Source organism: Dermochelys coriacea, chromosome 1, assembly GCF_009764565.3.
Source record: "Dermochelys coriacea isolate rDerCor1 chromosome 1, rDerCor1.pri.v4, whole genome shotgun sequence".
Classification (NCBI taxonomy): domain Eukaryota; kingdom Metazoa; phylum Chordata; order Testudines; family Dermochelyidae; genus Dermochelys; species Dermochelys coriacea.
In genome coordinates, this window is record NC_050068.2 from 164,020,776 (window position 1) to 164,048,734 (window position 27,959).

At 42.8% G+C, this 27,959-nt stretch overlaps 1 protein-coding gene across 1 annotated transcript in view; it reads right to left on the reverse strand.

Moving 5' to 3' along the window:
* The window catches only part of MRPS6 (mitochondrial ribosomal protein S6), a 74,318-nt gene that overhangs the window by 11,474 nt on the left and 34,885 nt on the right, over nt 1-27,959 (reverse strand). The window contains exon 2 of the mRNA XM_038388726.2: nt 648-787. Coding sequence (XP_038244654.1) covers nt 648-787 — 140 coding nt within the window. The remainder of the gene's footprint in view (nt 1-647; nt 788-27,959) is intronic.

A 27,959-nucleotide genomic window follows, 5' to 3' on the forward strand; every position in this document is an offset into this window, starting at 1 on the left:
AGATCCTGTTGTTGTTGAAGTCTTATCACTGGCTTCTGGGGAAAAAAATTACGCATCCAGGAGGAAGCATAGTCTTTACTGTGGAAGATATCTCTCAGGGTTTGTCTACACGGCCGTCAGACATCCACGGCTGTCCTGTGGCAGTTGACTTGGGCTCACGGGGCTCGAACTAAGGGTCTGTTTAATTGCAGTGTAGACTTTGGGACATGGGCTGCAGCCCGAGCTCTGAGACTCTCCCACCTAGCATGATCCTAGAGCCTGGGCTTCAGCATGAGCCCAGACATCTGCACTGCAATTAAACAGCCCGAGCCCCACAAGCCCAAGTCAGCTGGCACGGGTCAGTCGAGGGTTTTTAACTACAGTGTAGACACACCATCAGAATACAGCTTGTTTAGACACTTGAAACAAGACTATTTGCAGCACTATGGTTGATTGTCTTACAATAAAAACTAATTCGCACAAGATAAAAATACTTAGAACTCATAGTGCTTTACAAGTTATATGCCAATAATCATAGGATACTTATCTGGGTTACCCATCTCCTACATATTTGAACTGATACCCACAGAAAAGACCAAACCAGCCACCACAAATGTTTACATTTTAAGAGATCGAAGGGATTTTAAGGGATCTGATATAGACTATACCCTCCTCTTCTGTGATCTTGATTATGCTTGGAGATTTTATATGGCAGTGATCTTTCTCCCAGGTTTTCCAAGTTCCTCACAACTGCTCCTCTCTCCATCAAAGCCTCTATTGTGCGCTTCAGTGCGGCGGCCATCTCAGGCTTCAAAAAGAGAAAAAAGAAACACACTCAGATATGGTTCTAAATTAATTAGAATCAATTAATACAGTTACCTGGTTCAAACTGTTAGAGGAGGCAAATTAGCAACACAACAAGACAATGAGGAAACATGAATTGACATCTTAAATATAAAAACTGAAATTTTGAAACTGTAGCCCTGACTCTGCTACCATTGAGCTCAATGATGCAAAATCAGGCTCTATCTATGGGAAAAGAGCCAAACAGTCGATGGGCCTGATTCACCTCTGCCCTGCACCTTGGATAGCCATTTATATCAATCCACTGATTTGGAATCATTTTGCATGCTGTTTGTACTGGTATAAATAAATACAAGAGGTTCAGGGGAATAGTGAATCAGCCCCAGTGGTTTTAAGGCTCTAATCAGATTTCCATGGACCATTAACACAATAAATAAATCAGAGCATTAACAACAATTTCTCAGTCCAATAACTGGCATAATTTATGGTGTTGCTCAACATAATAAAAAAAATCAATTAAAAAGAGTACAAAGGGAATCAGCCAAAGTTTGGCTGATTGCAGATACCACTGATTAGCTAGAGACTTATTTTACATGGTCATTTCAATTACGTATGTGTAAAAAGAACATGGAGCCTTGTTTAGATTCATGGTGAAATATTTCATTGACTTTATAAATGTTTGGAATTTGAGCAAAAGTTTGGCTTTATTTATGAAATAAGGAACTGAAAAGGACAATGTATAAATGAATTCTGCTCCTAAAAAGTAATTGTACTGATCCGAGGAATGGACACACTGCCAAAGACTGAACAGTTTCCTTCTTAGCCCATATCAAGGCTGGTTTATAGTTTCAGACCAGTTCAACACTCACCCTCCACCATTACTTTATTTCATCTTTATTTATAGAAAAGCTAAAATAAATGTTTCAGTTGTGTCTTCAAGATTGTTGGAACTTGGTAAGGAGGATTATCAACATTCCCAGGGAACAACACATTCATCCTACTGTTTATGACACACTAAGTGATCTTGACAGGCAATCTCAAGAACCACAACCACATTGTTAGTACAGGTTTCAGAGTAGCAGCCGTGTTAGTCTGTATTCGCAAAAAGAAAAGGAGTACTTGTGGCACCTTAGAGACTAACAAATTTATTAGAGCATAAGCTTTCGTGAGCTACAGCATCCGATGAAGTGAGCTGTAGCTCACGAAAGCTTATGCTCTAATAAATTTGTTAGTCTCTAAGGTGCCACAAGTACTCCTTTTCTTATTGTTAGTACAGTGTTTCTAGATGCTGATGTGAGAAGTAAGAGGAAGTACTGTGGGGAAACAAATCCCATATGGAGAAGAGAAAACGGAGACTGTAAGTAGCTATAATGTCCAACAGAATTATAAAAAATATGCTGTACAGATAATTATAAGATAACATCTCACATTAAAACATATTCCTGTGCTCACTTGCTTGATGTAATGGCAAGAGCTGGAAATAAGAAAGTTATGAAATATAGTTAGCAAAGTTTTAAAATGGTTAGAATTTAAGTAAACATATCACTGTGACAGTCTCAGCATTCCCTCTCAGCCTAAAGTGACCTTGTGCAATTCTTCACTTACCTTATCTGCAAAATGAGTGATTATTAGTTATCTCCCTCTAAGGTAGGAATATGAAGCCTTGGTTAACAAGAAGGTAACCAGAAATATTAACAGCAGTCAGTGAAAGAGCTGTTACTAGAATTCATGCTCTCCTGGTTTGCAGTTCAGTGCACATTGCCCTAGGCCAGGGGTTTTCAAACTGGGGGTCAGGATCCCTCATGGGGTCACAAGGTTATTACATGGGAGGTCGTAAGCTATCAACTTCCACCCCAAAGCCCGCTTTGCCTCAAGCATTTATAATGGTGTTAAATATATTTTTTAAAAGTGTTTTTCATTTATAAGGGGGAGGGCGCACTCAGAGGCTTGCTTTGTGAAAGGGGTCACCAGTACAAAAGTGTGAGAACCACTGTCCTAGGCTATAGGTTATCTTATAGGGGAAGAGTTTCCCCTCTGGTTTTACCAGACACACAAATGCAGCATAGACATGCACCATATCTACAGAGCTTGCTTGGACTAGCAGTGCCAAAAGCCTGGGAACTGACAAGAACAAAGGAACTCTGGCTTGGTTAGAAAGACTCATTCTCCAGAGAAAAGGAAGTTGTTGGGGAACTGTTTGGCAAAAGCAGAATGACACACAGGTGCTGCAACTAGGGGTGTGGGGGGTGCTGCAGCACTCCCTGGCTTGAAGTAGCTTCCATTATATACAGGGTTTACAATGACTCTCAGTACCCCCACTATAAAAACTGTTCCAGCACCCGTGGAATGACACCCAGGACCTGCTAGAGTGTTTGAAGAAACCAGACCTGCCTATGCTACTGTCGGGGTAGTAAGCCTTTAGGTAAGAAGACATGCATGTAGATGGTTTTAAAATCCTTTTTTCAAAATGCTTTGTTCCTATTGTTAAAAAACAGTTAGTAACCCAACAGCAATCCTTTGATGTGGCGGTGAATGTGGATCTCACAGTAGGTGCCCATGTGCCCCATGCATACAAGCTCAGCATCTTTTGTATAGCAGTGTGTGGCAGGGCAGCAAACGCACTCTGTGGCTCCTCGTGCCCCCGTAAGAGGGCATAAAGAGCGATGCAACCATGACCCTCCCTTAGTTCCCTCACAATTCAAAGCCTGTGTTAGCTGAGGACTCCAAAGTGGGAATGCTGGGCAGATCACAGGATCCACATAGAGTTAGTGGAAAATCTATGGACATAGCTGACAGGAGAGCAAGTTATGGACAGAGTCAAGGAGTACCCATGTTATTGGTATGTTCCACTTTATATAGAGCCACAATGGTAATTCCATCAGCATAAACTCCCCCCCCTTCAGCTAACATCTGCTCCACCTCCAAATTTAATGGGGACATTAAGGGTGTCTATAGCAGCATGGCATTTGAGCCAGCTATGCTGCCAGTGCTAACGAAGGAGAGGGGCACACACTGAAGGATATCAGCCCTGTGGGTATGACTGGGGCTGAGGGACAATGTCTTGTGGCTCAGTGACCTGAGCAGGAGTTGTAGGGCCCACTTACCAATTTCATTCCCATCCAGCGTCACTGTGGTATATTTGCAATTCAGAGAGCTGCACAAACTTACCTGAATACAACCTGGTCTACATTAGAAAATAAGGTTGGTTTAATTATATTGGTCACATAAGCCACACCCAAGGGTGACATAGTTAAGCCAACCTAAGTCCCCATGTAGATCGTACTTCCATTGGCCTAGCTAGTTCTTCCTTTGGCCTAGCTAGCATCTTTCAGTGAGGTGGATTAACTCCACCAAGAGGAGAATCCCTCCCATCGGCATAGGTAGTGTCTACACTGAAACACTACAGTGGAGCAACTGTGCTGCTGTAGCATTACCAATGTAAACGTATCCTTGGACTCTTTTCTGTGGGATTTTATTTGAAAGGGAAAGGGGTTACAGAGGACAATGATTTAATGCTTTGTGAATATGGGATCAGTTTATTGTAAAAGCGTTTGACAGGTCATTATAGGAGTTTACATATACAAGTAAAACTACGTATTGTAATATAATTCTACATGGCATGTAAGTATCTTAGATCTGTTAAAACTCGTTCTATTTTGCAATCAAGACAACGTATTACAAGAATAATTTTTAAATTGTGAGCAAGTATGTAAAATCGATACACTACAAGTACAATTTCTCAGATGAATAATAAATATATCCTATATTAGCTATTAGAAAAGGAAGAGTTCAAGATATTTAAGCAAGTTATTGGGGCTGGAGAGATTATAGGTTATTATAGAGGAAAATCTTTATTATAAAATGGCAGTGATTGGATTAACATTTCTCACAGAAGAATAAATTCACCTACAGTTCAGCCAAGCAAATTAATATTATGCAGCTTTTTTAAAAAATATCTTTAAAGCCTCTCAAAATACATATTTAAAATGGTCACCAAGTGCTTTATTTGACACAACTGCCTTGTTTAAACTGTGAAAATATATGTCACAAGGTGGTCTTTGTAACCCACATAGAAAAGTCCGTCTAGCACTGGGATTCCTGGAGAAGTACATACACAGAGAGCACTGTCACCTGATAGCAGAGATGGGCAAAACTCAGAATTTTTGCTTTGCAGGAAATGTCAATATTTCAAAATTTGGTTTCAATCTGATTTGGACCTCGTGGCTTAGTTGTCCTAGTCGCTACAGACCTACCTGATAAGTTTAGGTAGCTGCATTGAACTGGGTATAATTGCCTGAAATGGCCATTTCAGCAATTATGCCATTCCTTAGAAGTTAGACTCTCCTAACTTCATTGTACAACACTGTGCACTCACCATATTTAACTTATTGGTGCTAGGAAATCCAGTATTCTGAACTTCGAAGAAGCTATGTGCATTTACTAACATTTGTATAGCACCTATCACTATGGTGTTTAACACCCCAAACCTACTGTCAGCCCCCTACAGATGTCAACTGACATCAGCAGTGCTCCAAGCGGAAGCCACTAAGGCTCTACACAGATGTAATGGTCTGCCTGTGCAGATCATCTTGCAGGATTAGGTCTGAAATGAGATTTTGTCCAGAAGGATTTTTCTACTTTACTGCATTAATGGTCTGAGTGTAGTATTCTAAAAGGTTAATTTTGTAAGTCTTTTATTAATTAAGAACAAAAGCCCATTAGTGCAGTTTTTTGTTTGGGAATATAGAAATATCTCATATGTATTACTTTTCATCTGCAGATTTCAAAGGGCTTTATTCCCCTTTTACAGCTGGGGAAACAGAGACAAAGTAGTCAGTTGACACGTGCAAGGTGACAATGGGAGAACTGGGAATGGAACCCTGCTCTCCTGACTCACAATACAGTACACTGACCACCCACTGTCTCCTCTCTGTTAAAAGACTTTAACAGTACAGTTAAACAATAAGTGAGTCCTTAATTGTGTATGAGTCATTCAAATAAAAAGGTTTTTTAACAATTCACATGACATGCATTGCAGATTTTGAGCCAAATATAAGTCACTTGAGGGTTGAAGTTGGCACGTTATTATGGATTAGCTGAATTTCAGTCTTCCTTAATATTATGAATCAAGCCAGATATTTCTGTACTATTATACTGGCAAATGAGCCTATTGTTTCTAAGATATTGGACTTCCCCACTAAAACCATGATCTCTAGAAGAAACCTGGAGCTAGAATAGAGCCCCTCACAATAATTCCAGGGACTAGGTAAAGTAAAAACAAAAACAAGAAGGTCAAGCGTAGAAAAGGTCTGCTCCTCCATGCCCTTCCGGAACACACACCTTCACATCCATAAGGTCAGGAGGGCCACTGTCACAGAAGGGGACAGAGCTGCCTCCACTACTGAAGTTTCCATATACAAGGAGAATTCACCACCTATCTCTAGCCATTTTACATTACTTATACGGCATAAAGTGACCTTAGTAGACTAGAGAATCTGGCCCAATCTCTGTACAAGTTCTTATATGACCCCTAATGCTGTAGTATCTGAGCAACCAAGTTCATCTGATTCAGGATGCCTTTTAAAACAATTATAAAGAAACCCTGCATAGATACTTTACTTAGGCCTGGTCTACACTAGGAGTTGAGGTCGAATTTAGCAGCGTTAAATCGATTTAACCCTGCACCTGTCCACACGACGAAGCCCTTTTATTTTTTAATTTGTTTATTTTTTACTTAAAGGGCACTTAAAATAGATTTTTTTACTCCACCCCCGACAAGGAGATTAGTGCTTAAATCAGCCTTGCTGCATCAAATTTGGGGTACTATGGATGCAATTCGACAGTATTGGCCTCCGGGAGCTATCCCAGAGTGCTCCATTGTGACCGCTCTGAACAGCGCTCTCAACTCAGATGCACTGGCCAGGTAGACAGGAAATGGCCCACGAACTTTTGAATCTCATTTCCTGTTTGACCAGCATGGCAAGCTGCAGGTGAGTGCAGAGCTCATCAGCAGAGGTGATCACGATGGAGTCCCAGAATCGCCAAAGAGCTCCAGCATGGATCGAACGGGAGGTACGGGATCTGATCGCTGTAGGGGGAGAGGAATCCGTGCTATCAGAACTCTGTTCTAAATTTTCGAAATGCCAAAACATTTGTAAAAATCTCCCAGGGCATGAAGGACAGAGGCCATAACAGGGACCCAAAGCAGTGCCATGTGAAACTTAAGGAACCTGGCAAGCCTACCAGAAAACCAGAGAGGCAAACGGCCGCTCCGGGTCAGAGCCCCAAACATGCCGCTTCTATGATGAGCTGCATGCCATTCTAGGGGGTGCAGCCACCACTCCCTCACCCTGTGCTTTTACTCAGTCAATGGAGTGGGAGGCAACACGGAAGCAGGTTTTGGAGACGAGGAAGATGAGGAGGAGGAGGTTGAAGACAGCTCACAGCAAGCAAGTGGAGAAACCGGTTTTCCCCGACAGCCAGGAACTGTTTCTCACCCTGGACCTGGACCCAGCAGCCCCCCAACCCACCCAAGGCTGCCTCCCGGACCCGCCAGGTGGAGAAGGGACCTCTGGTATACATGGCTTAAAAGCAAGCATGTTTAATGATTAATTTGCCCTGGCATTCGCGGCCAGTACAGCTACTGGAAAAGTCTGCTAATGTGTCTCGGGATGGAGCAGAAATCCTCCAGGAACATCTTCATAAAGCTATCCTGGATGTACTTCCAACGCCTTTGCAAAAGATTTCTGGGGAAAGCAGCCTTATTCCGTTCACCATGGTAGGACACTTTACCACACCAGGCCAGTAGCACATAGTTGGGAATTATTGCAGAACAAAGCACTGCAGCGTATGTTTGTTGGAGTTCAAACAACATCGGTTCTTTCTCTGTTTTATCCTCAGGAGAGTCATATCATTCATGGTCACCTGATTGAAATAGGGTGCTTTTCTTAAGAGGACATTTAGAGGTGCCCATTCCTGCTGGGCTGTTTGCCTGTGGCTGAACAGAAATGTTCCCCGCTGTTAGCCATGCGGTGAAGGGAGAGGTTAGCCACGCAGTGGGGGGAGGCAAAATGCGACCTTGTAACGAAACCACATGCGCTATGTATGTAATGTTAACAGCAAGGTTTACTGTGAAAGAGTGTACCCATTGTTCTATAAAATGTGGGTTTTAAAATACCACTGTCCCTTTTTCTTTTCCTCCACCAGCTGCATGGGTTTCAAGGATCACAGTATCTTCTCCTTCCCAGAGGCTAGCGAAGATTAGAAGGCGAAAAAAACGCAGTCACAACAAAATGTTCTCTGACCTCATGCTGTCCTCCCACACTGACAGAGCACAGACAAATGCATGGAGGCAATGTCAGAGTGCAGGAAAGCACAATATGAACGCGAGAAGAGGTGGCGGGCTGAAGAGAGTAAGTGGCGGGCTGAAGATAAGTGGCAGCAGCGTGATGACAGGAGGCAGGATTCAACGCTGAGGCTGCTGGAGGATCAAACTAATATGCTCCAGCGTATGGTTGAGCTGCAGGAAAGGCAGCTGGAACACAGACCACCGCTACAGCCCCTGTGTAACCAACCGCCCTCCTCCCCAAGTTCCATAGCCTCCTCACCCAGACGCGCAAGAACGTGGTGGGGGGGGCCTCTGGCCACCCAGCCACTCCACCCCAGAGGATTGCCCAAGCAACAGAAGGCTGGCATTCAATAACTTAATTTTTTTTTTAAAGTTTTTAAGTTTTAAAGTGCAGTGTGGCCTTGTCCTTCCTTCCTCCCCCACCCCTCCCGGGCTACCTTGGCAGTTATCCCCCTATTTGTGTGATGAATTAATAAAGAATACATGAATGTGAAGCAACAATGACTTTATTGCGTCTGCAAGCGGTGATCAAAGGGGGGTGGGGAGGGTTGTTAGCTTACAGGGAAGTAGAGTGAACCAAGGAGGGGAGGGGTTTCATCAAGGAGAAAAACAGAACTGTCACACCATAGCCTGGCCAGTCATGAAACTGGTTTTCAAAGCTTCTCTGATGCGCAACGCTCCCTCCGGTGCTCTTCTAACCACCCTGGCGTCTGGCTGCGCGTAACCAGTGGCCAGGCGATTTGCCTCAACCTCCCACCGCTCCATCAACGTCTCCCCCTTACTTTCACAGATATTGTGGAGTGCACAGCAAGCAGTAATAACAATGGGAATATTGGTTTCACTGAGGTCTAAGTGAGTCAGTAAACTGCGCCAGCGTGCTTTTAAACGTCCAAATGCACATTCTACCATCATTCTGCACTTGCTCAGCCTGTAGTTAAACAGTTCCTGACTACTGTCCAGAGTGCCTGTGTATGGCTTCATGAGCCATGGCATTAAGGGGTAGGCTGGGTCCCCAAGGATAACTATAGGCATTTCCACATCCCCAACGGTTATTTTCTGGTCTGGGAAGAAAGTCCTTCCTGCAGCTTTTGAAACAGACCAGAGTTCCTGAAGATGAGCGCGTCATGTACCTTTCCCGGCCATCCCATGTTGATGTTGGTGAAATGTTCCTTGTGATCCACCAGTGCTTGCAGCACTATTGAACAGTACCCCTTGCTGTTTATGTACTCGCTGGCTTGGTGCTCCGGTGCCAAGATAGGGATATGGATTCCATCTATCGCCCCACCACAGTTAGGGAATCCCATTGCAGCAAACCCATCCACTATGACCTGTACGTTTCCCAGAGTCTCACTACCTTGACATCAGCAGATCTTTGATTTTGTTGGCTACTTGCATCGCAGCAGCCCCCACAGTAGATTTGCGCACTCCAAACTGACTCCCAACTACCGGCAACTGTCTGGCATTGCAAACTTCCAGAGGGCTATCACCACTCACTTCTCAACTGTGAAGGCTGCTCTCATCTTGGTATTCTGGCGCTTCAGGGCAGGGGAAAGCAAGTCACAAAGTTCCATGAAGTGCCCTTACGCATTTGAAAGTTTCACAGCCACTGGGAATCGTCCCAGACCTGCAACACTATGTGGTCCTACCAGTCTGTGCTTGTTTCCCGGGCCCAGAAGCAGCGTTCCACAGCATGGATCTGCCCCATTAGCACCATGATGCCCACATTGCCAGGGCCCGTGCTTTGAAAGAAGTCTGTGTCCATGTCCTCATCACTCATCACCGCGCTGATGTTGCCTACTCGCCCGATTTCGCTTTGACAGGTTCTGGTGCTGCATATACTGCTGGATAATGCGCGTGGTGTTTAATGTGCTCATAATTGCCAAAGTGATCTGAGTGGGCTCCATGTTTGCTGTGGTATGGCATCTGCATGGAAAAAAGGCGCGAAACGATTGTCTGCCATTGCTCTGACAAAGGGAGGGGCAACTGACGACATGGCTTACAGGGTTGGCTTACTGGGAATTAAAATCAACAAAAGGGGTGGCTTTACATCAAGGAGAAACAAAAACAATTGTCACACAGAATGGCCCCCTCAAGGATGGAGCTCAAAATCCTGGGTTTAACAGGCCAATGCTCAACCCACTAAGCGATCCCTCTCCCCAGTATTCCAGGCAGGACTGAATCTCCATTAAACTTTTCAAGGTGCCCCTGACAGACCTCACTGAAACGATTGTCGGCCATTGATTTCATAGGAGGGAGGCAGGAGGGGGGAGCAAATGAATACAAAACAAACCTGGTCTATTTCTTGTTTTGATCCACTCTATCTTTTAGATCTTAGGCTTGCAACAGATGGTGCAGTAGGACTGCTAGGCATCCTCATCTCCTGGCTGCTTGGCAGAAGACAGTGCAAAACGACTGCCGGCAGGACTAAAGAGAATGACCTGGTCGAGTCACTCCTATTTATGTCCCTGCACCCATGTCTGCCCAGGTACTCCTGACCGACGCGGCCAAGAACACCTAGGACATGATGACGATGGTTATCAGGCCTATTGCACTGTCTGCTGCCACAAGGCAATGAGCTGCTGCTGTGTAGCAATGCAGTACTGCATCTGCTAGCACCCAGGAGATGTACAGTGACACTGAGCTGAGTGGGCTCCATGCTTACTGTGGTATGGCATCTGCACAGGTAACCCAGGAAAAAAGGTGCAAAACGATTGTCTGCTGTTGCTTTCACGGAGGGACGGAGGGCCTGATGACTTGTACCCAGAACCACCTGCGACAATGTTTTTGCCCCATTACGCATTGGTATCTCAACCCAGAATTCAGCAGAGACTGGGCAGCGGAGACTGCGGGAACTGTGGGATAGCTACCCACAGTGCTATGGTGCTAAGTCTATGCTAGCCTCTGTACTGTGGAAGCACTCCACCGAGTTAATGCACGTAGAGCATTTTGTGTGGGGACACACACAATCGACCATATAAAAATGATTTCTAAAAAACAACTTCTGTAAATTCAACCTAATTTCATAGTGTAGACATACCCATAGTACCTGCTCCTATAATCTTTACTCAGAGGAGCATTCTCACCAGAGCCAATGGGGACTTCTTACAGGAGTGAAGAACACAAAAATCCACCCCAAAGTTTGTGATGGCAGCAGTTTTACAGACTGCACTCAAAAACAAAACAATGTAAAACTCTAGAGCCTACAAGTCCACTCAGTCCTACTTCTTGGTCAGCCAATCACTAAGCCAAGTTTGTTTATATTTACGGGAGATAATGCTGCCCGCTTCTTGTTTACGTCACCTGAAAGTGAGAACAGGCGTTTGCATAGCACTTTTGTAGCCGGCATTGCAAGATCTTTACATGCCAGATAACCTAAATATTTGTATGTCCCTTCATGCTTCGGCCACCATTCCAGAGGACATGATTCCATGCTGATAATGCTTGTTAAAAAAAAAGTCTTAATTAAATATGTGACTAAAGGGTGAATTGTATGTCTCCTATTCTGTGTTTTACCCACATTTCATGTTATAGCACATTATAGCACATTGTTTGTTTTAAGAACACTTTCACTGTAGATTTGACAAAAACACAAAGAAGGTATCAATGTGAGATTTCTAAAGATAGCTACATCACTCGACCCAAGTTTTAAGAATCTGAAGAGTCTTGCAAATCTGAGAGGGACGAGGTGTAACACATGCTTTCAGAAGTCTTAAAAGAGCAACACTCCAATGCAGAAACTACAGAACCCGAACCACCAAAAAAGAAAATCAACCCTCTGCTGGTGGCATCTGACTGACTCAGATGAACATGTGTCAGTCCACACTGCTTTGGATGGTTATCGAGCAGAACCAGTCATCAGCATGGACACATGTCCTCTTGAATGGTGGCTTGAAGCATAAAGGGACATATGAATCTTTAGTGCATCTAGTAAATAAATATCTTGTGATGCCAGCTACAGCAGTGCCATGCAAAGGTCTGTTCTCACTCTCAGGTGATATTGTAAACAAGAAGTGGGCAGCATTATTTCCTGCAAATGTAAACAAACTTGGCTTGGTGATTGGATGACCAAGAAGTAGGACTGAGTGGACTTGTAGGCTCTAGAGTTTTATATTGTTTTATTTTTGAGTGCAGTTACTGTTTTGCTCATAATTCTACATTTGTAAGTTGCACTTCCATGATAGAGATTGCACTACAGTACTTGTATTAAGTTGAGGAATATTTTTCAATTCTTTTGTTTTTTACAGTGCAAATATTTGTAATCAAAATATAAAGTGAACACTATACACTTTGTATTCTGTGTTGTAAGTGAAATCAATATATTTGAAAATGTAGAAAACATCCGAACTATTTAAATAAATGGTATCATATTAACAGTGTAATTAATGCGATTAAAATTAATTTTTAATCACTTGACAGCCCTAAAAATAATAATTTAAATTGGAGATTGTCCAGGAGAATCGGTTTGCCCAAAAGCCTCATGTCAACCCTGTGCATAACAGTGTGATTACGGAAAACATGAGTTGATTACATTTAGAAGGGTAGAGACGGGCATTAAATATATCACAGGCACTTGCAACTATGGAAGATGTAATGGACACATCTGTGGAGAGGATAGTAAAGTGAATACTGCTTCTGCCCATGTAATAGTTCTGCAAATAGAGGTGCCCAGGGTTGTCAATTGGCACCATTCACAAACACTGAAGCCACAAAGACAGTTTATTTAAAGGCTTCATTACCCCCATATGCCCAGAAGTTATAAATAGTCTTCACTTATAGCCACAGTCAAATACTAGTTCAGAAGCACGTCACCCACATTGACCTTGCTTTCCCTTTCTCTTCACCAACCCCTCAGCAGTCTCCTCTTAAAGGATCTTTTGTATATGGAAGAAATGTCATCTGAGTGAGCTGAAAGCCATTCCATGCACAGACTTCTTTGGGTCTTCAACTAAGGGCTCTAAAAAGGGAGAGGGCTAGGGAGTCAAGTTCTCTTAGGTCAATATTTACTCCATGTAGGAGAGCCACACTATTGTAATTATATCTAGCAAGTGGTAGAGCACTCCAAGAACATGCTCATTTGGGAGGATATTTAATGTTCCCAGCATGAAAGAAGTTCACAATACAGTCTTTTATCAATCATGTAAAATTAGAACAGGGACAAGCAAGCATAAAAAGAAGTGAGAGGAAGGGACAGGGGTGGGAGACATGGGGCAGGCATATTTTTTATGCTAGTTACAGAACCACCCAGTAGTCAACAACATGCGAGAGGACATTGAACATGAACCTACCAGTCAGTTTTAGTGCTTAATAACCCTATAGTACAGAAACTTGCAGTAAAAGTCATTCAGTTCCAAAGAGATCCAATGTGGCTCTACAGTAAGCTGGACCTAAATTCTGGGGCAAGGGCCCATGGTTTCTAACCACCCTGGCAACATATTCTGTGGCAGTCTGGAAATTCTGCAGCAACTTCAAATAAAGCCTTTGCAAGACTGTGTTTCATAAAAACTGACCACGTAAATTTTGCATGCATGTTAAGACCAGAAACTTATTTCTAATAGAAGAAATTTGGATACTCAAGAGGTTTTTTTTTTTTTAAATTATCTACAATATAGTAACTCGTGTTATTTTAATACTAAATTCAATACATGTTATGCTGCTCCTAAGTTTTCAGTGTACTGAATTTTTTATATGGATATTAACCTGCAGCAGGGTGAGTCAATTCAACAGGAACAATGTTATAACAACGCAAGAGCTTTAAATTGACTGTGTAGTCCTGGAGAGTTAGGGGGAGGAAGCATGCAGCCATCCATACAGCTAACTCTTCCCAGATAGGAAAGATCAACCCTGCAGTTAGTAGAGCGGGAGGAACTATGCTCCATTTAGGCAACTAAAAGGTAAAGAGTTGAGCACAGGAGATGGGGGGTGGGGAGGGCGGGAAGGTGATAGGAAAGGAAAAAGCACAGGTGGCCAAAAGAGGCCTCCTCAAGCCCTCATCCCTTCCCAAAAGAGTCCAAAGAGGATGGAGAGAAAAATACGCACAGAATACTTAGGGCAAGTCTACGCTACAAAATTAAGTCAACTTAAGTTATGTCAACGTACAGCCACCACAGTAATTAAATCGGTTTGGCATGTCCACACTAGCTCCTTCTGTCTGCGGTGCACATCCTCACCAGGAGCGCTTGCACTAATTTAACTGTGACCAGGGGTTCACAGCCAGAACAGTCAATGCAGCATCTACATTAACATTGCGTTGCCCTAACTGCATCGACCTAAGCGCTAAGCCTCTTGCGGAGGTGTAGTTATTAGGTCGGTGTAGTGAGCGACTTACATCAGTGAGAGCAACACTGTATCATAGACACTTGCAGAGTTAGGTTGACATAAGCTGTCTTTCATCAATGTAGATCAGGCCTTAGTTTTAGGGTGAGGACTGTATCTGAGTTTCTTTCAGCTAATGATGCAATTAATACAAGACATTTAAATTCAATGGGCATTCCTGATTAAATTATGAACAAAATTTCCACCATAAATAGCATTATACTTCTCAAGTGATGTTTAAATATGATGCTGGTGGTGGGAAACCACATTTTCTTTAAGTTGTAAAATAATGGCCAAATGTTCTTGTGAGTTTACACTTCAAAGGAGGGCTAGGTGGGGTAGTGTGAAATATTGCAAAAATTAGAAGCAAGTTGCAAGGGAAAGTAGCAGGGTGCTGGTGCAGAATCACCTAATTAGCCCCTGCCCGGTCAGCTTCTATCAAGGGAAGCAGATTGGGACTGATGGAAAAGGCCTGATGCCAGCCTGAGGATTGGCAATACCCGCTGGCCTGACAAGCCAAGGGCTATAAAGGCTGGGAGGAAGCCAGAACGAAAGGCACTGTCAAGGAGAAGTCAGTCAGGGAGGGAGCTAGAGGCATCCTAGCTGCAGCTGACTCTGCCTGTAAGGGAGATAACCAAACTCGTAAAGCTTGTATATAGATGGACACTGGTGGTGGGACAATGATAAGTAAATAAAAACACAGGCGTTGCACAAGCCTGAAGTCTATCCAAGCCTTATTGGGAACGGCAAGCAGGCTCCAGGAAGAGAGGCAGGTCGTGAACCCTGTTACAGGGAACAACAGTGAAATTTTAATTATGGAACAAGTTCACTACCATAATTTAATATGCCAGTGCTAACAAGATAGAAACATACACCCTGTGACTGTTATAGGATTTAGGACTAGATTCACAAGAGGGCTTAGCTGGCAGTGTCCCCAATTTACACACCAGTGGGTATTCACAAAACCCCCACTCAGTTGCCACCAAAACCTATAGGGGCAAAGTGAATTTAGGCACCCAAGTTTTTGCAATGAAAGTTCCCTAGGTGCCTACATCTCTGCCTCTGAGCATGGGCCCTGCTGCCTCACTTAATGCCCAGACACATTAGCCCCAGTGCAATTCATGAACTTGGAGAAGACAGACATTCCTCTGCCCAATTTGCCTGCATGGTGTGATCTGGTTGCCATGCTCAGAGCTCACTTAACCCACAAAAACGAGAAGCAGGACCACTCCCTCATAACTCTCAACCCAGTGGGTTAGAATGCTCACCCGGGATGCAGGTGACTTTCCATTCAAGTCCCCCCCACCCCCCCCGGCTGATGAGCAAGGATTTGAACAGTGATCTGACACCTCTCAGGCAAGTGCCCTAGCCATCAGTCTATGAGATATTCTGATGTGGGGCCCCCTCAGTCTTTCCTGTTGGAGCTGTTCCACCTAGATAAACAGATACTGGAGCAGTCAGACTAGATTAGTGGTCCCCAAACTGTGGGATACACCCCATTATGGGGACACAGAGGAACATTCCGAGGATGTGCAGCAGGGCGAGCCACTCTTCCAGTCCCACTCTGCCCCCAATCCTGTTCAGCCTCCAGGTTCAGATCCACCCCTACTCCCAGTCCCAGCCCCAGCCCCAGCCCCACCTCCAGCGCAAGCTCTGCTGTTGAGTAGGCCTTGGCTGTGCAATAATAGAGCAGAGGCGCTGACAGATTCTGGTACCTGGGGGTGGGGAGAAAGAGGGGGCTGTGACTGGAAAAGTCTGCACACCAATTTACTAGGTCCTGGGTCTAGAGTACAGTCCTCTTACTCAAACACCTTTCAGTGACTAACTTCACAATTGAGTTCACAGCTGAGAATCCCCAGGTAAGATTGACACCTAAATCTGGACCAGAGGGAGGTGCCAAACACCTTGAGAGAGAGGTAGGGCTTAGGACACACCTCTTCCTTTAGCATTTTTCATGGGCTAGCTTATGCTTTTTAATTCATGTGTGAGGAGCCTCTCTCCTCATTGTATGAAAGGCATTGTATGTGTGAAAATTCATTGTATAAAAGGCACAAAGCTCAAGCTTTCTAACCCAGTCTTTGTGAATCCCACTGTTTTGTTTTGTTTTTTTTTTTTAGTACCTAAAAGTTAGGTGTGGTGACACTCAGCATTGCAATGCCCAAGGCCCTTTGCGAATCTAGTCCTTAAATCCCAAATGCTGGCTTTGGATTTTTGTTTTCAAAGCAACATGCTCCCAGTTACTACACTAGGATACTCTACTACAAACTGACTCATTTTTACATACCTTATGCAGGCAAAACTACCCCTTGACAACTATCTGAATAAGTAGTAAGACATTCATGAGCAGACCTCTATATTAAGTTCACATATCAGTTCTCTCCCCAGTGTGTTTGGTTTCTGGATGGAGAGTGTTCTATTTAAGATACTAAACAAACATGAACTAGTGATTCATTTAGTTTAAATTGAGTAGCCTGAATGGCTATACAGGTTCTAGAGCACTCCAGTACTCGCTTCAATTAAAGCAATGTTGTTACATTTAAAGCCTAATCACTTTATTGAGGTATTTTCTTACACAGGTTAACCCAATAGCTCAGTGGATACGCAGAGCATGCTATGATAGAATATGAGGACTTCTGACTGACTGGAACTAGGGACTGTAGAAGTTTCTGAATCATGCTTACACATCCATAAAAGATGCTTCTATAGCACCATCATAGTGCCAAAGGATGCTACACCTTAAGTACTCATAGAACAGCAGCAGAATTCTCAGCAACTTGGAAGGGGGCGGGATGGGGGAGAATTTAAGAAAAAAGCCTAAATACAAAAATGTGATTACAAAGAGTTCAAATATATCTACTTAAGGCAACCATCCCATCTCTTTCATAGGGTTAAAACGTTACCTAAAAACCAAATTGTCAGAGACCTTTTGACCTGATTTTCACAGGTGCCAAGCACGAGTGACTCCTACTGACTTCAATAGGCATTGGGTATTCAGCCCTTCTGAAAACTGCGCCATAAAGCTACTCACCAGAGTGAAAAATGCCACTGATTCCATCTCGCCCTGGGCAAAGCAGTTATGTTTTAAATTGAAAAACATATTGTCAGTATATTTCGAAGGAACTGCATTCTCTTGCTTTTGTTACTCCCTTTTCCTTCCTGGGTTCACTCTACCTACCCCACCCCCCCCAAATAATAGAGGGTATAATCAGCTGTAAGAACCAAAGACTAATTTTGGGGCTGGAGGGAAGTTATTTTAGGTTGACTAATTAATATACACCCAGTTGCTCAAGTATTCAGGATCCACATTACTTTGAGAGAAAATGGAGACTCAGGGTTTGTTTTTTTTTAAATAAGTTTTAATAAAACACTAATAAATTAGCTTTGGTGATACATTAAAATAGAATCAAGAAAATTTAAAACAAAAAAAAAAGCAACACAAGTACTAAATCAACAGCAAATAGTTAAATCAACAAAATTGTCTCAACATTGGATTAAGTTAAAACAAATAGTTGTAGAGATAATCAATCCTTAGAATGCGTAAGGAAGATTCTAAGAAGGAAGCTGGTTGTTTGGTTATATCAGGGGTCAGCAACCTACAGCATGCATGCCAAACACGACATGTGAGCCAATTTTTAATGGCATGCAGCTGTCTGCCGGACCCAGGCAGACAGCAGCATGCCACTAAAAATCCTGCCAGGCCCGACCCGCTCTTTTCCGCCCCCCCCCCCCCCACCACTCTCTTCTTGCAGCGCAGGCAAACTTCCCCCTCCCCACGCCTCTTCCCCCAGCATGCTGGGTTCCTGCCCCCTCTTTCTCTCCCTCTCCGCAGCAGATCAACTGACAGCCCTTGCTACGAGTGGGAGAGGTAAAAGCGGAGCCGCAGCACGCTCTCTGCTCTGGGGACCTTGGGGAAGGGGGTGGAATCAGGGCATATCCCCTCCAGCCCTCTGCCATGACCCCTCCTCACACACACCCAGCACTCTGCCCTCACCCCTGCACCTCCCACACACCCCAGCCCTGTGCCCTGACTCCTGCACCCCCCACACATACCCAGCCCCCCCACCCCATACCCTGACTCTTGCACCCCCCACACATACCCAGCCCCCCCACCCCATACCCTGACTCTTGCACCCCCCACATCCTCACTCCCACCCTGAGCACCAAACGGGAGCTCCTGCAAACCCCCCCCACACACACACACATTCCCACCTGCAGCCCTTGCACCAAATGGGAGCTGCCTGGGTAAGCGCTCCACACCCAAACCTCCTGCCCCAATCCTGAGCCCCCTCACTCATTCTAGCTCCTGGCCAGACCCTGCACCCCAACCTCCAGCCTGCTCCTTCACCCCCAGCCCTGCTCTCGGCACACTCCGACCCTCATCTCAGTGCAGAGAGAGGAAGAGAATGGCTACAACCAGGGAAAAGGTAGGTACCTACTCTATGTGGACAGGGCCGTGACTTCAGACCTGCAGCGGGCTGAGCAGGGCCGGCAGCTGGGACCCTTGCTGGCAGGAGCGGGCAGATGGAACCCCAGTCTGACAGCAAGCTGAGCCGCTCAGCCTACTGTCAGTCTGGGGTCCCGGCCACTGGCCCCGCTCAGCCCACTGCTGGTCTGGGGTTCTGGCTGCCTGCCCCTTGCAAGCCGGGGTCCCTGCTGCCGGGCCTAGGTGAACGGAACCCCAGGCCGGCAACGGGCTGAGCAGGCCAGCAGCATAAGATCAGCATTTTAATTTAATTTTAAAATGACGTTTCTTAAACATTTTGAAAACCTTGTTTACATACGACAATAGTTATACAATATATAGACATAGAGAGAGACTTCTAAAAAACATTAAAATGCATTATTGGCACGCAAAACCTTAAATTAAAGTGAATCAATGAAGACTTGGCACACCACTTCTAAAAGGTTGCCGACCCCTGGGTTATACGAACCACAACTAAGAAATATTATCAACTGTAACCAAGTCTATGACTTGAACAAAATAATGTCTGAACCACAACCTCAGAGCCAATTAAACTTCCTTCCTAAAATTTTATTCTTATGTGGTAGCTAACCCTTTCATCTTCTCCCAAGATATTACAATATATAGAGTTTAACAAAACACTTTTGATAAGTTAGACAAAACTTGCTTATCAGAAACTACAGATGACAGCTCTCTCATCTCTCTGGACATTTAAATACAGGACACAAACGTTTTAATAAATATTTTTAAAGACAAATTCATTTTAGGGCTATTTAACACCTGAAGAAACTTTTGTTCTGGCATCTTTCCCATATGGATTATAAGCACTCATACACAAGTGTATGTCCAGTGCCACACAGACATCCTAAAACTAAAAGATTAAAAAGGCTGAGATGTCCCCAATTAATAAAAGCAAAAGACAAAAATGGAAAAAAAAGGAAAAACAACAAAACAAGGGTTTGCTAAACTATTCAGCTTTCAACCTTTTGGAATCTCCTAGCACAGGAGATGAAACTGCTGTCAAGGAGCCAGATGGGGATGTTAATGGCACATAGCCCACTAGTGAGAAGCATTCTTCAAGGGCAGGAAAATACCGGTCAGAGACTCATGTAGACTAAAATCGGTTGATGTTGCAACTCCTCTCCCAAAGATGATCAACCTTGGTTCTGCAAGGTCAGTCCTTCTTTGGGTGGCTTGGTGACCCAAAAGGCAAGAATTCTCAGCTTTATCCTACAGATTCTTATAGTTTGCAAACTTCTCTCACTCAGCATTGCAGCATCTTCCTCCAAGGCCTTCAAACAAGTTGGATGCAAGGCCTACCTTGAAACCATGCAGCCTAGTCCAATCAGAATTAATTTAGGTCATTGTTAGCCCACATCAAATCCGGAGAAATCCCATTTAAATTATTCAGGGTGTTGTATACCACAGAGACAAAGTCTACGAGCCCCAAAAACAAGAGTCCAGATACAAATCCAATTTGAACAAGCAGCCATAGTCTTATCTCAGTAAAAGTTCTTAAGATGACATTAGGTTACCAATTTGCTGGCATTTCAATATTTTTAAAAAATCCTATACAAATAGCTGATTTAGAAGATGCAATTGTTCAACCAACTGCTCACCCCGCAACAAAGTTAAAAATAAATGTAACATAACGCAAGAACGGCCATACTGAGTCAGACGAAAGTTCCATCTAGTCTAGTATCCTGTTTTCCAACAGTGGCCAATGCCAGGTGTTCCAGAGAGAAGAAACAGAACAGGTAATCAAGTGATCAATCACCCAGTCCCAGCTTCTGGGAAACAGAAGCCAGGGACACCATCCCTGACCATCCTGGCTAATAGCCATTGATGGACCTATCCTCTATGAATGTATCTAGTTCTTTTTTGAATCCTGTTATAGTCTTGGCCTTTACAACATCCTGTGGCACAGTGTTCCACAGGTTGACTGTGCGTTATTTGAAGAAATACTTCCTCCAGTTTGTTTTAAACTTGCTGTCTATTAATTTAATTTGGTGACCCCTAGTTCTTGTGTTATGAGAAGGAATAAACAACAACACTTCCTTATTTACTTTCTCCACACCAGTCATGTTTTTATAGATCACTATAACCCCCCTTATTCATCTCTTTTCTAAGATGAAAAGTTTCATTATTAATCTCTTCTCATTTGGAAACTGTCCATACCCCTAATAATTTCTATTACCCTTTTCTTAATCTTTTCCAATTCCAATATAAATTTGCTTGACTTATGACAAATTCACAGTACCCTTCCTGTTTTGGAGCTAGGCTATAGATCAAAGAACACTTCTGAAACCTTTACCTTGATGGAAAAATTACTTTAAAGTCTATCAGGATTAAGTTTACAAATATACAATTTTCCATTTTTTATATAAGGACAGCACTCTCATACAGGCTATTTCTTGAGATGCCTTCCTGCTCTACCTATGATTTCTCTCAGATTTCAATGTCTGTGTCCATTCTCTCCGTGTCACCCTCCCATGCACTAAACTGTAATTATTTCACTATGCTGCTCCCCACCACCACGCCACGTGTTCTCTCACCTACTTTAAATTATTTTCTCATCCTCTCGTCCCTATTCACCTACCCATTCAGACACTGATTTGAGTGACTTAAGTAGCTTAGCAGAACTCAATTTTTATAATTTTGAGAGATTACACTAATTTTAAACATTATTTATTTATTTAAATTATTCACAGTTATGGGAAATTATGAGCAGGAGAGGTCAATTATTTAATGACAAGCATTGAGATTTAAAAAGTTAATGCTTTGTAACTGTTAAGCACAAGTTGTCAACACCACATGTCAAAAACATACAAAGTAAATATCTTTAAATCAAACTAACAAGTTCTCAAGCCAACTTTCTTACTTTGCTTCTCAGTAAATTTTTTATTATTAGCAACGCCAATAGATATTTAATTCTTCCAAGCCTAGACTCAATGGCCAGAGGACAAAAACCTGATGGCCAGAGGACAAAACTGACTGCTGCTGTTTAGGAACAGGGAGAAGCCAACCAGCTCCCCCCTCACTAGCTGCTGGAAAAGGACAGGATGCTGGAATTGTCTATATTAGGATTTGTTTCCAGGCCCAGCATGGAAGCCCTATCTTTTATAGCTTCTGTCTAGTAGATGTTTGATTAATATGAAAACCTAACCCCTTCCAGCCCCTCTGGCTGCTGGCATAGGGCAGCACAATATTCTTTCCCTTCATTCTGCTGCACAGTTGAGGGTGGTGGTATTATTTACATCAAGTCCCCCTTGGAATCCCAATCATAGATCAGAGCCCCACTGTGCTAATCAGTGTACAAACCACACAATGAAAACCACAGTCCCTGGCCTCAACAACTTATGATTAAGGCTAAGATTTCGTCACAGTAATCTTTAGTAAAGGTCGGGGACAGGTCACATACAAACAAACAAAAATTTGTGGAAGCCCATGACCTGTCCCTGACTTTTATCAAAGATAACAGACAAAATGGGGAGGGAGGAGGGGGTCCAGCACCCACCCCTGCTGCAGCTCTGGGGTCCCTCCGCCATCCACAGTGGCTGGGAGTTGCAAGGCCACCCCCTCCCCCTGGCTGACAGCTCCAGCCCCGCCACCTTGCGGCTGAAGCGGAAAATGTCACTGAGGTCTCTGGAAGTCATGGATTCCATGACCTAATCTTAGCCTCACTTATGATCCAAGTAGTAACTCTACCCCTCACCACTCCATTCTTTTGCATTCTCCTTTGCCGGGAATAGCTCCAGGGCTTGCCTGTGCTGCTACTCATAGCTTTGTCAAGCAGCAGCTGCAGCTCAAAACTAGCCTGACTCTTTCAGTTTAAATTATTTGCTTTTGGTTGCATCTGCAGGGTGCTAGGCATTTTCAAATCAGTTTCCACACTTCTGCAATTTAGAAAAACTCCAAGCACGAGAGTACCATAGGACTGGAAGGGTCAGAAGGCAGTCTCCTGCTACTGCAGGAAACCCCAATGCAAAATGCCTTTCATAAACTTACCAAGTTCAGTCTTAAACCTGCTTCGGTTAGGTCTGCCGCAGATGCATGGGTACTGCATGGCCTCCAGAAGACGAGGCTGCATTGGTTTATATTCACAGCCACAAAGGGAAGAAAGTTAAACTTTAAAACCCGATTCTGCAGAAAGTTACGGTAGTGGGCCTCACACTCTAGTAATTATTAGATATTAGGAACCAGATTCCATGGTCTGAATGATCTTATTTGATTCACCTTTACAGCTCCCCCATACCTGGGGCATGGCCATTCTCCAGCATCAATTAGATAAAAAATTTCAGCCTAATGAATTATGCAAGGATGCCCACAGCCCAAGGTGTCCTTTATAACTGTCAAATGCTGGGACATCCCAAGGATGTCCCATAGATAGAGGCCAGAATGTACCATGAGAGTCATTATAGCAGCTCTAGAGCCACTGAAAGATTTCTCAACATAGGTCACCTTGGAAGGTAGTTACACCAGGCTTACATTTGCAACACCAGATTGCATGAGTGAAAGTGAGCCCAGTATTCATCTTCTCAACCTTGAGAGCCCCTCAATTTAAATTGCTCTCCCTCCATTCCAATGGTTGGGGGCAACGTACCAAAACAAAAATAAAGTTTACATAACTAGTTTATGTCTAGTATTGAGAATGGTTGCTGTCCATTTTTATATTATGAACATGATGATGTTATAATGCAAATTTATCACTCATTCCTATCATTCTGCAGAGACAACATCCTCAAAGAAACACAGTAAGACAGTGCTTTTTGGATGAAACAGAAAAATATCCTGGGATGCTCACTCTCCTAGGCACAGGATGTACATGGCGTGCAAGCTAAGAGAACAGCCACATCACTAGCGAGAGAATAAAAGCTAAACAGTTTGCCACCACTGTCCTCCCCTTGAGTTTTTCTAAAAGAACTCATGGAAGTTGTCAGGGTTCCTTCCCCACTCTGAACGCTAGGGTACAAATGGGGGGACCCGCACGAAAGACCCCCTAAGCTTATTTCTACCAGCTTAGGTTAAAACTTCCCCAAGGCACAAAGTCTTTGCCCTTGGATTAGGTAAAGGCTGCCACCACCAAGTGATTTAAAAAAAAAAAAAAAAAAAAAAACACAAACCATCAGGGAAAGGACCACTTGGGAGTTCCTATTTCCGCAAAATATCCCCCTCAAGCCCTTACACCCCTTTTCCTGGGGAGGCTGAGAACAAACAAGATGAGCACAGACCAGCCTTGGATTTTTAAGACCCAAAAAAACCCAAATCAGATTCTTAAAAAACAGAACTTTAATAGAACAAAAAATGATAGAACAACTCTAAGATCAGAATGGAAGATAATCTTACAGGCAGTCAGATTCAAAACATAGAAAATCCCTCTAGGCAAAACCTTAAGTTACAAAAAGACAAAAAAACAGGAATACACATTTCCTCCAGCACAGCGAATTTCACAAGCCAAAACAAAGAAAACCTAACACATTTTCTAGCTAGATTACTTACTAACTTTACAGGAGTTGGTGGGCTTGCATCCTTGATCTGTTCCCGGCAAAGGTATCACACAGACAGACAAAAGCCTTCCCCCCCACCTCCAGATTTGAAAGCATCTTGTCCCCTCATTGGTCATTCTGGGTCAGGTGCCAGCCAGGTTACCCGAGCTTCTTAACCCTTTACAGGTAAAAGGACTTTGCCTCTGGCCAGGAGGGATTTTATAGCACTGTATACAGAAAGGTGGTTACCCTTCCATTTATATTTATGACAGAGGTAAATATGGCAAGTTGGCAGCTGGTGTGCAGGTTCTGTCCACCTGCTCTCCTGGGCCTGCACTATTCATTTAGGGCTGCAGTGCTAGTTTTGGGCACACCAACGTTAACAGATTCTGCAGCCTCATTGGAGTGAGTTGCTGCACTGCAAACAGCTTTCCGCTACCAGTGCCGTGGACTTCAAATTATGGAGGTAGCAGCATTGAATCAAACCCTGCCTCCATAGCTTTTGGGGGGGGGGGGGCGGGGGGGGCACACGTGCCATACCAAGTGTATTGGCTCTTTGTTTTCTGGCCAAGTTCTACAACTATGTTCTCCCTACTTAAATTCCTCTTATAGTTTTAAGTAGACTGGGAAAGTCTTAGTTTCTTTGGGTGGATTATTATTTAAATGGTCACTGAATTCCACTCCAGACAGGGCTGCATTTTAATGGTGGGTGAAGAGTGAGGGACTGCAAGATTTATTACAAGTAACCAAAGTCAATGAAGTTAAAAACATAAGACAGCTTACAGTATCTACAATTTCTTCCAAATAACTTCAGAAATACATGGGTTTGGGTTTTTTCACCATTTTTATTGAAATTTTTTACAGAATACTTTTTAAACAGGACAAAATGCCATGGTAAAGGAATGTAAACTGCAAGAAACAGTTTGAAGTATCCAGACACACTCTAATAAGAGTTTTAGTTTGAAGACAAATGCAGTAGGCAAGATAATATGCAAACAGTATACACAGGGTCAGCAGTGAAAACTAGGAGTTTTGCATCAGGTTTACTTCAAAGTTTTTATAACAATATAATACTCTATTCACTAGACCAAAATTACCTTATCATACATCATTTCTATGACAAGAACGTGTAGATATGGACAGTAACAATTTACAAGTATAATCAAGCTATATTAATCTCATTAACACTGCTAAATCTATATTCCTACTATAAGAATTTTTAAAGTCATCCGTCTAATAAGATCTTGCTAGACCCTTAAACAAAACACTTGACCAAAGAGAGACCTGGACCCAACTAGATTTGCCTGATCTGCATGTCCATTTGGTTCATTCCATATCAGTCAGGGGCTAGGGAAAAAGCAGAATTCAAATGCTATACAATATTGTTTGGTTTTGGTCAGCAATGTATTTTAGTAGAAGAGTTAAAAATAAGGCAGTTCATTAACTGGTATTTTATATAAAAGCTGCAGAAAATACAACAGCAACAAAAACAGAAAAGTATTTCACAGAAATCTAAGAAAAAAGATGCATCAAATACACAAGGTAAAAGGAGCATCACTTTGACACTGTGCTTTAAAAAAAATGATGAAAAGATTTCTGTAGTGATATTAAAAAAGAATTTGCTTTCTTCTTGAAGAAGACTACTAACATTTTGCACAGCAACTTTTTTTATCACCTCATTTAAAAACGTGTATTGATAGACATAGAATTGTCATATTACATCATCACCATCTTTGCTCAGTGTCTGACTTTATACAGTGAAGCTGATAATCTATTTTTAAAAAGTGTCACAAGATTTCACTACATAGTCTATTTGATAGTAGAACAAAAATAAAGCAAATGCCTTTTAAACCAGCACCATAGAGAAAAACCCTAAAGTGTTTTGTAGACAAAAAACAAAACCATTTTGCAAACATGAGCATTTTGAGATCTCACCAGTAAAATCAGAAATCCTAGTTACATATTTATTTATATTCTACAACTACTCTATCATCACCTAATTAAAGCACATTAAACCACTGAATTATACACATTTTCTTTAAAAAAAATGAAAAACACCTTTAAAACAGTGCACATAAGTTTGTTTACTTTAAAATATCACATGTAACAAGGTTAATATTAATTTCAAAACAATTAAGTTTAAGGGCATGGAACATACAGTTACTGAATAAATACATGAGTATTTTTGCTTTATTATATACTACCAAATCCAAAGTATCTCTCTCAAAGAAAGCTAGAGATAAATGACTCCAAAGATTTTTCAAATCTCTTCCACACAGCCCTTTCTCTGAAAGATTTTCCCCAACAACGCTGTTATCTTAGGATAAGAATATAAAAAATAAAGCTGCAAGTTTTAGACGTGCAAGTATCTTTCACTTTGGGTGCTCAAGCAGAGGTCCCCACTTCACCCTCCTCTAAAGGGAAATCTTTCACACTAGCCAGGTACAAGTACCTACATGACTTACACCAGAAGTATCATCCTGGCCTTTATGGTATGGGGGAAGGGAAAGGGGGAGAGAATGTGGAGGAGAGGCAGAAAAGAGAAGTAGAGTGGTGGGAAGCAGGGCTTCGGAGCAGAGCCCGGAACTGGAGAGCGGAGAGGCTCTGGAGCAGTGGAGCTGCAGGTTTTTGCCTGGAGCTGGAGGGGAGCCAGAGCGCAGCTCCAAAGCCCTGGTGGGAAGCATACAACGGGTAAACTGAACCATCACATTTTCTTCTGGATATCAATGAAAGGTAAAGGAAAAAAAACTGTTGATGCCATTCTCTGTCAAAGAAGCTTCTCCAAAATGGAGGGGAAGTTTTCCGTAATGAAGTGCACAAAAGCTTTCAAGAAGCCTTCTCTTCTTAAGAGAAGCATGTTTTAGTAAATTAGTGGGAGAAAATTAAGAAAAATAAGTTAAGGTGAACAAAAGGGTGTCATTTAAAATTAAGCTATAAGTGTCAAAAGAGGTGTTATCAAGTGTCATGGTTCAAAAGTTCAAGACAATAAATGGCCAGTTATGTAGGGATGGGTAGAAAAATCATTCTGGATCTCTGTAGCAATTGGTCCAAGTCCAAAGCAACAAGCATTGGCCACCATGAGAGGCCAGATACTGAAATTTGAGGGACCAGAGAGTCTGTTACAGAAGATACTATGTTTGCAGTTTTGCAAGCCCCAAGAGTTAATGGTAAACCAAAAACATTACATCTAATCTGGGTTCACATCTCTGTTGATTAGATCATGACTCAAGACTGGTAGAAGCATGTTTACGCTATAAAAACCCTGAAGCAATTTCTTACACATTGTAGTCCATAGCATGGTCCAAGTTAGAGTGTTCTTGCCCATCAAATGTGGTATATGCATAAAGTAGCAAAAGGAATGTAATAAAGTTGTTACACATTATTAATACAGGTCTTCACTTTTACCTGAATGCTAAAAGCTCCTTAGCCACTGTTTTAATATTCCAAGGATTATGGATTACTGCACTTGATTTTGCTTTCTATGCACAAAAACAATCCTGATAAACATCAAAATGGAGAGAAAAACCTTGTCAAGTTAACATCTTTCATACAACAGACACATTACAGA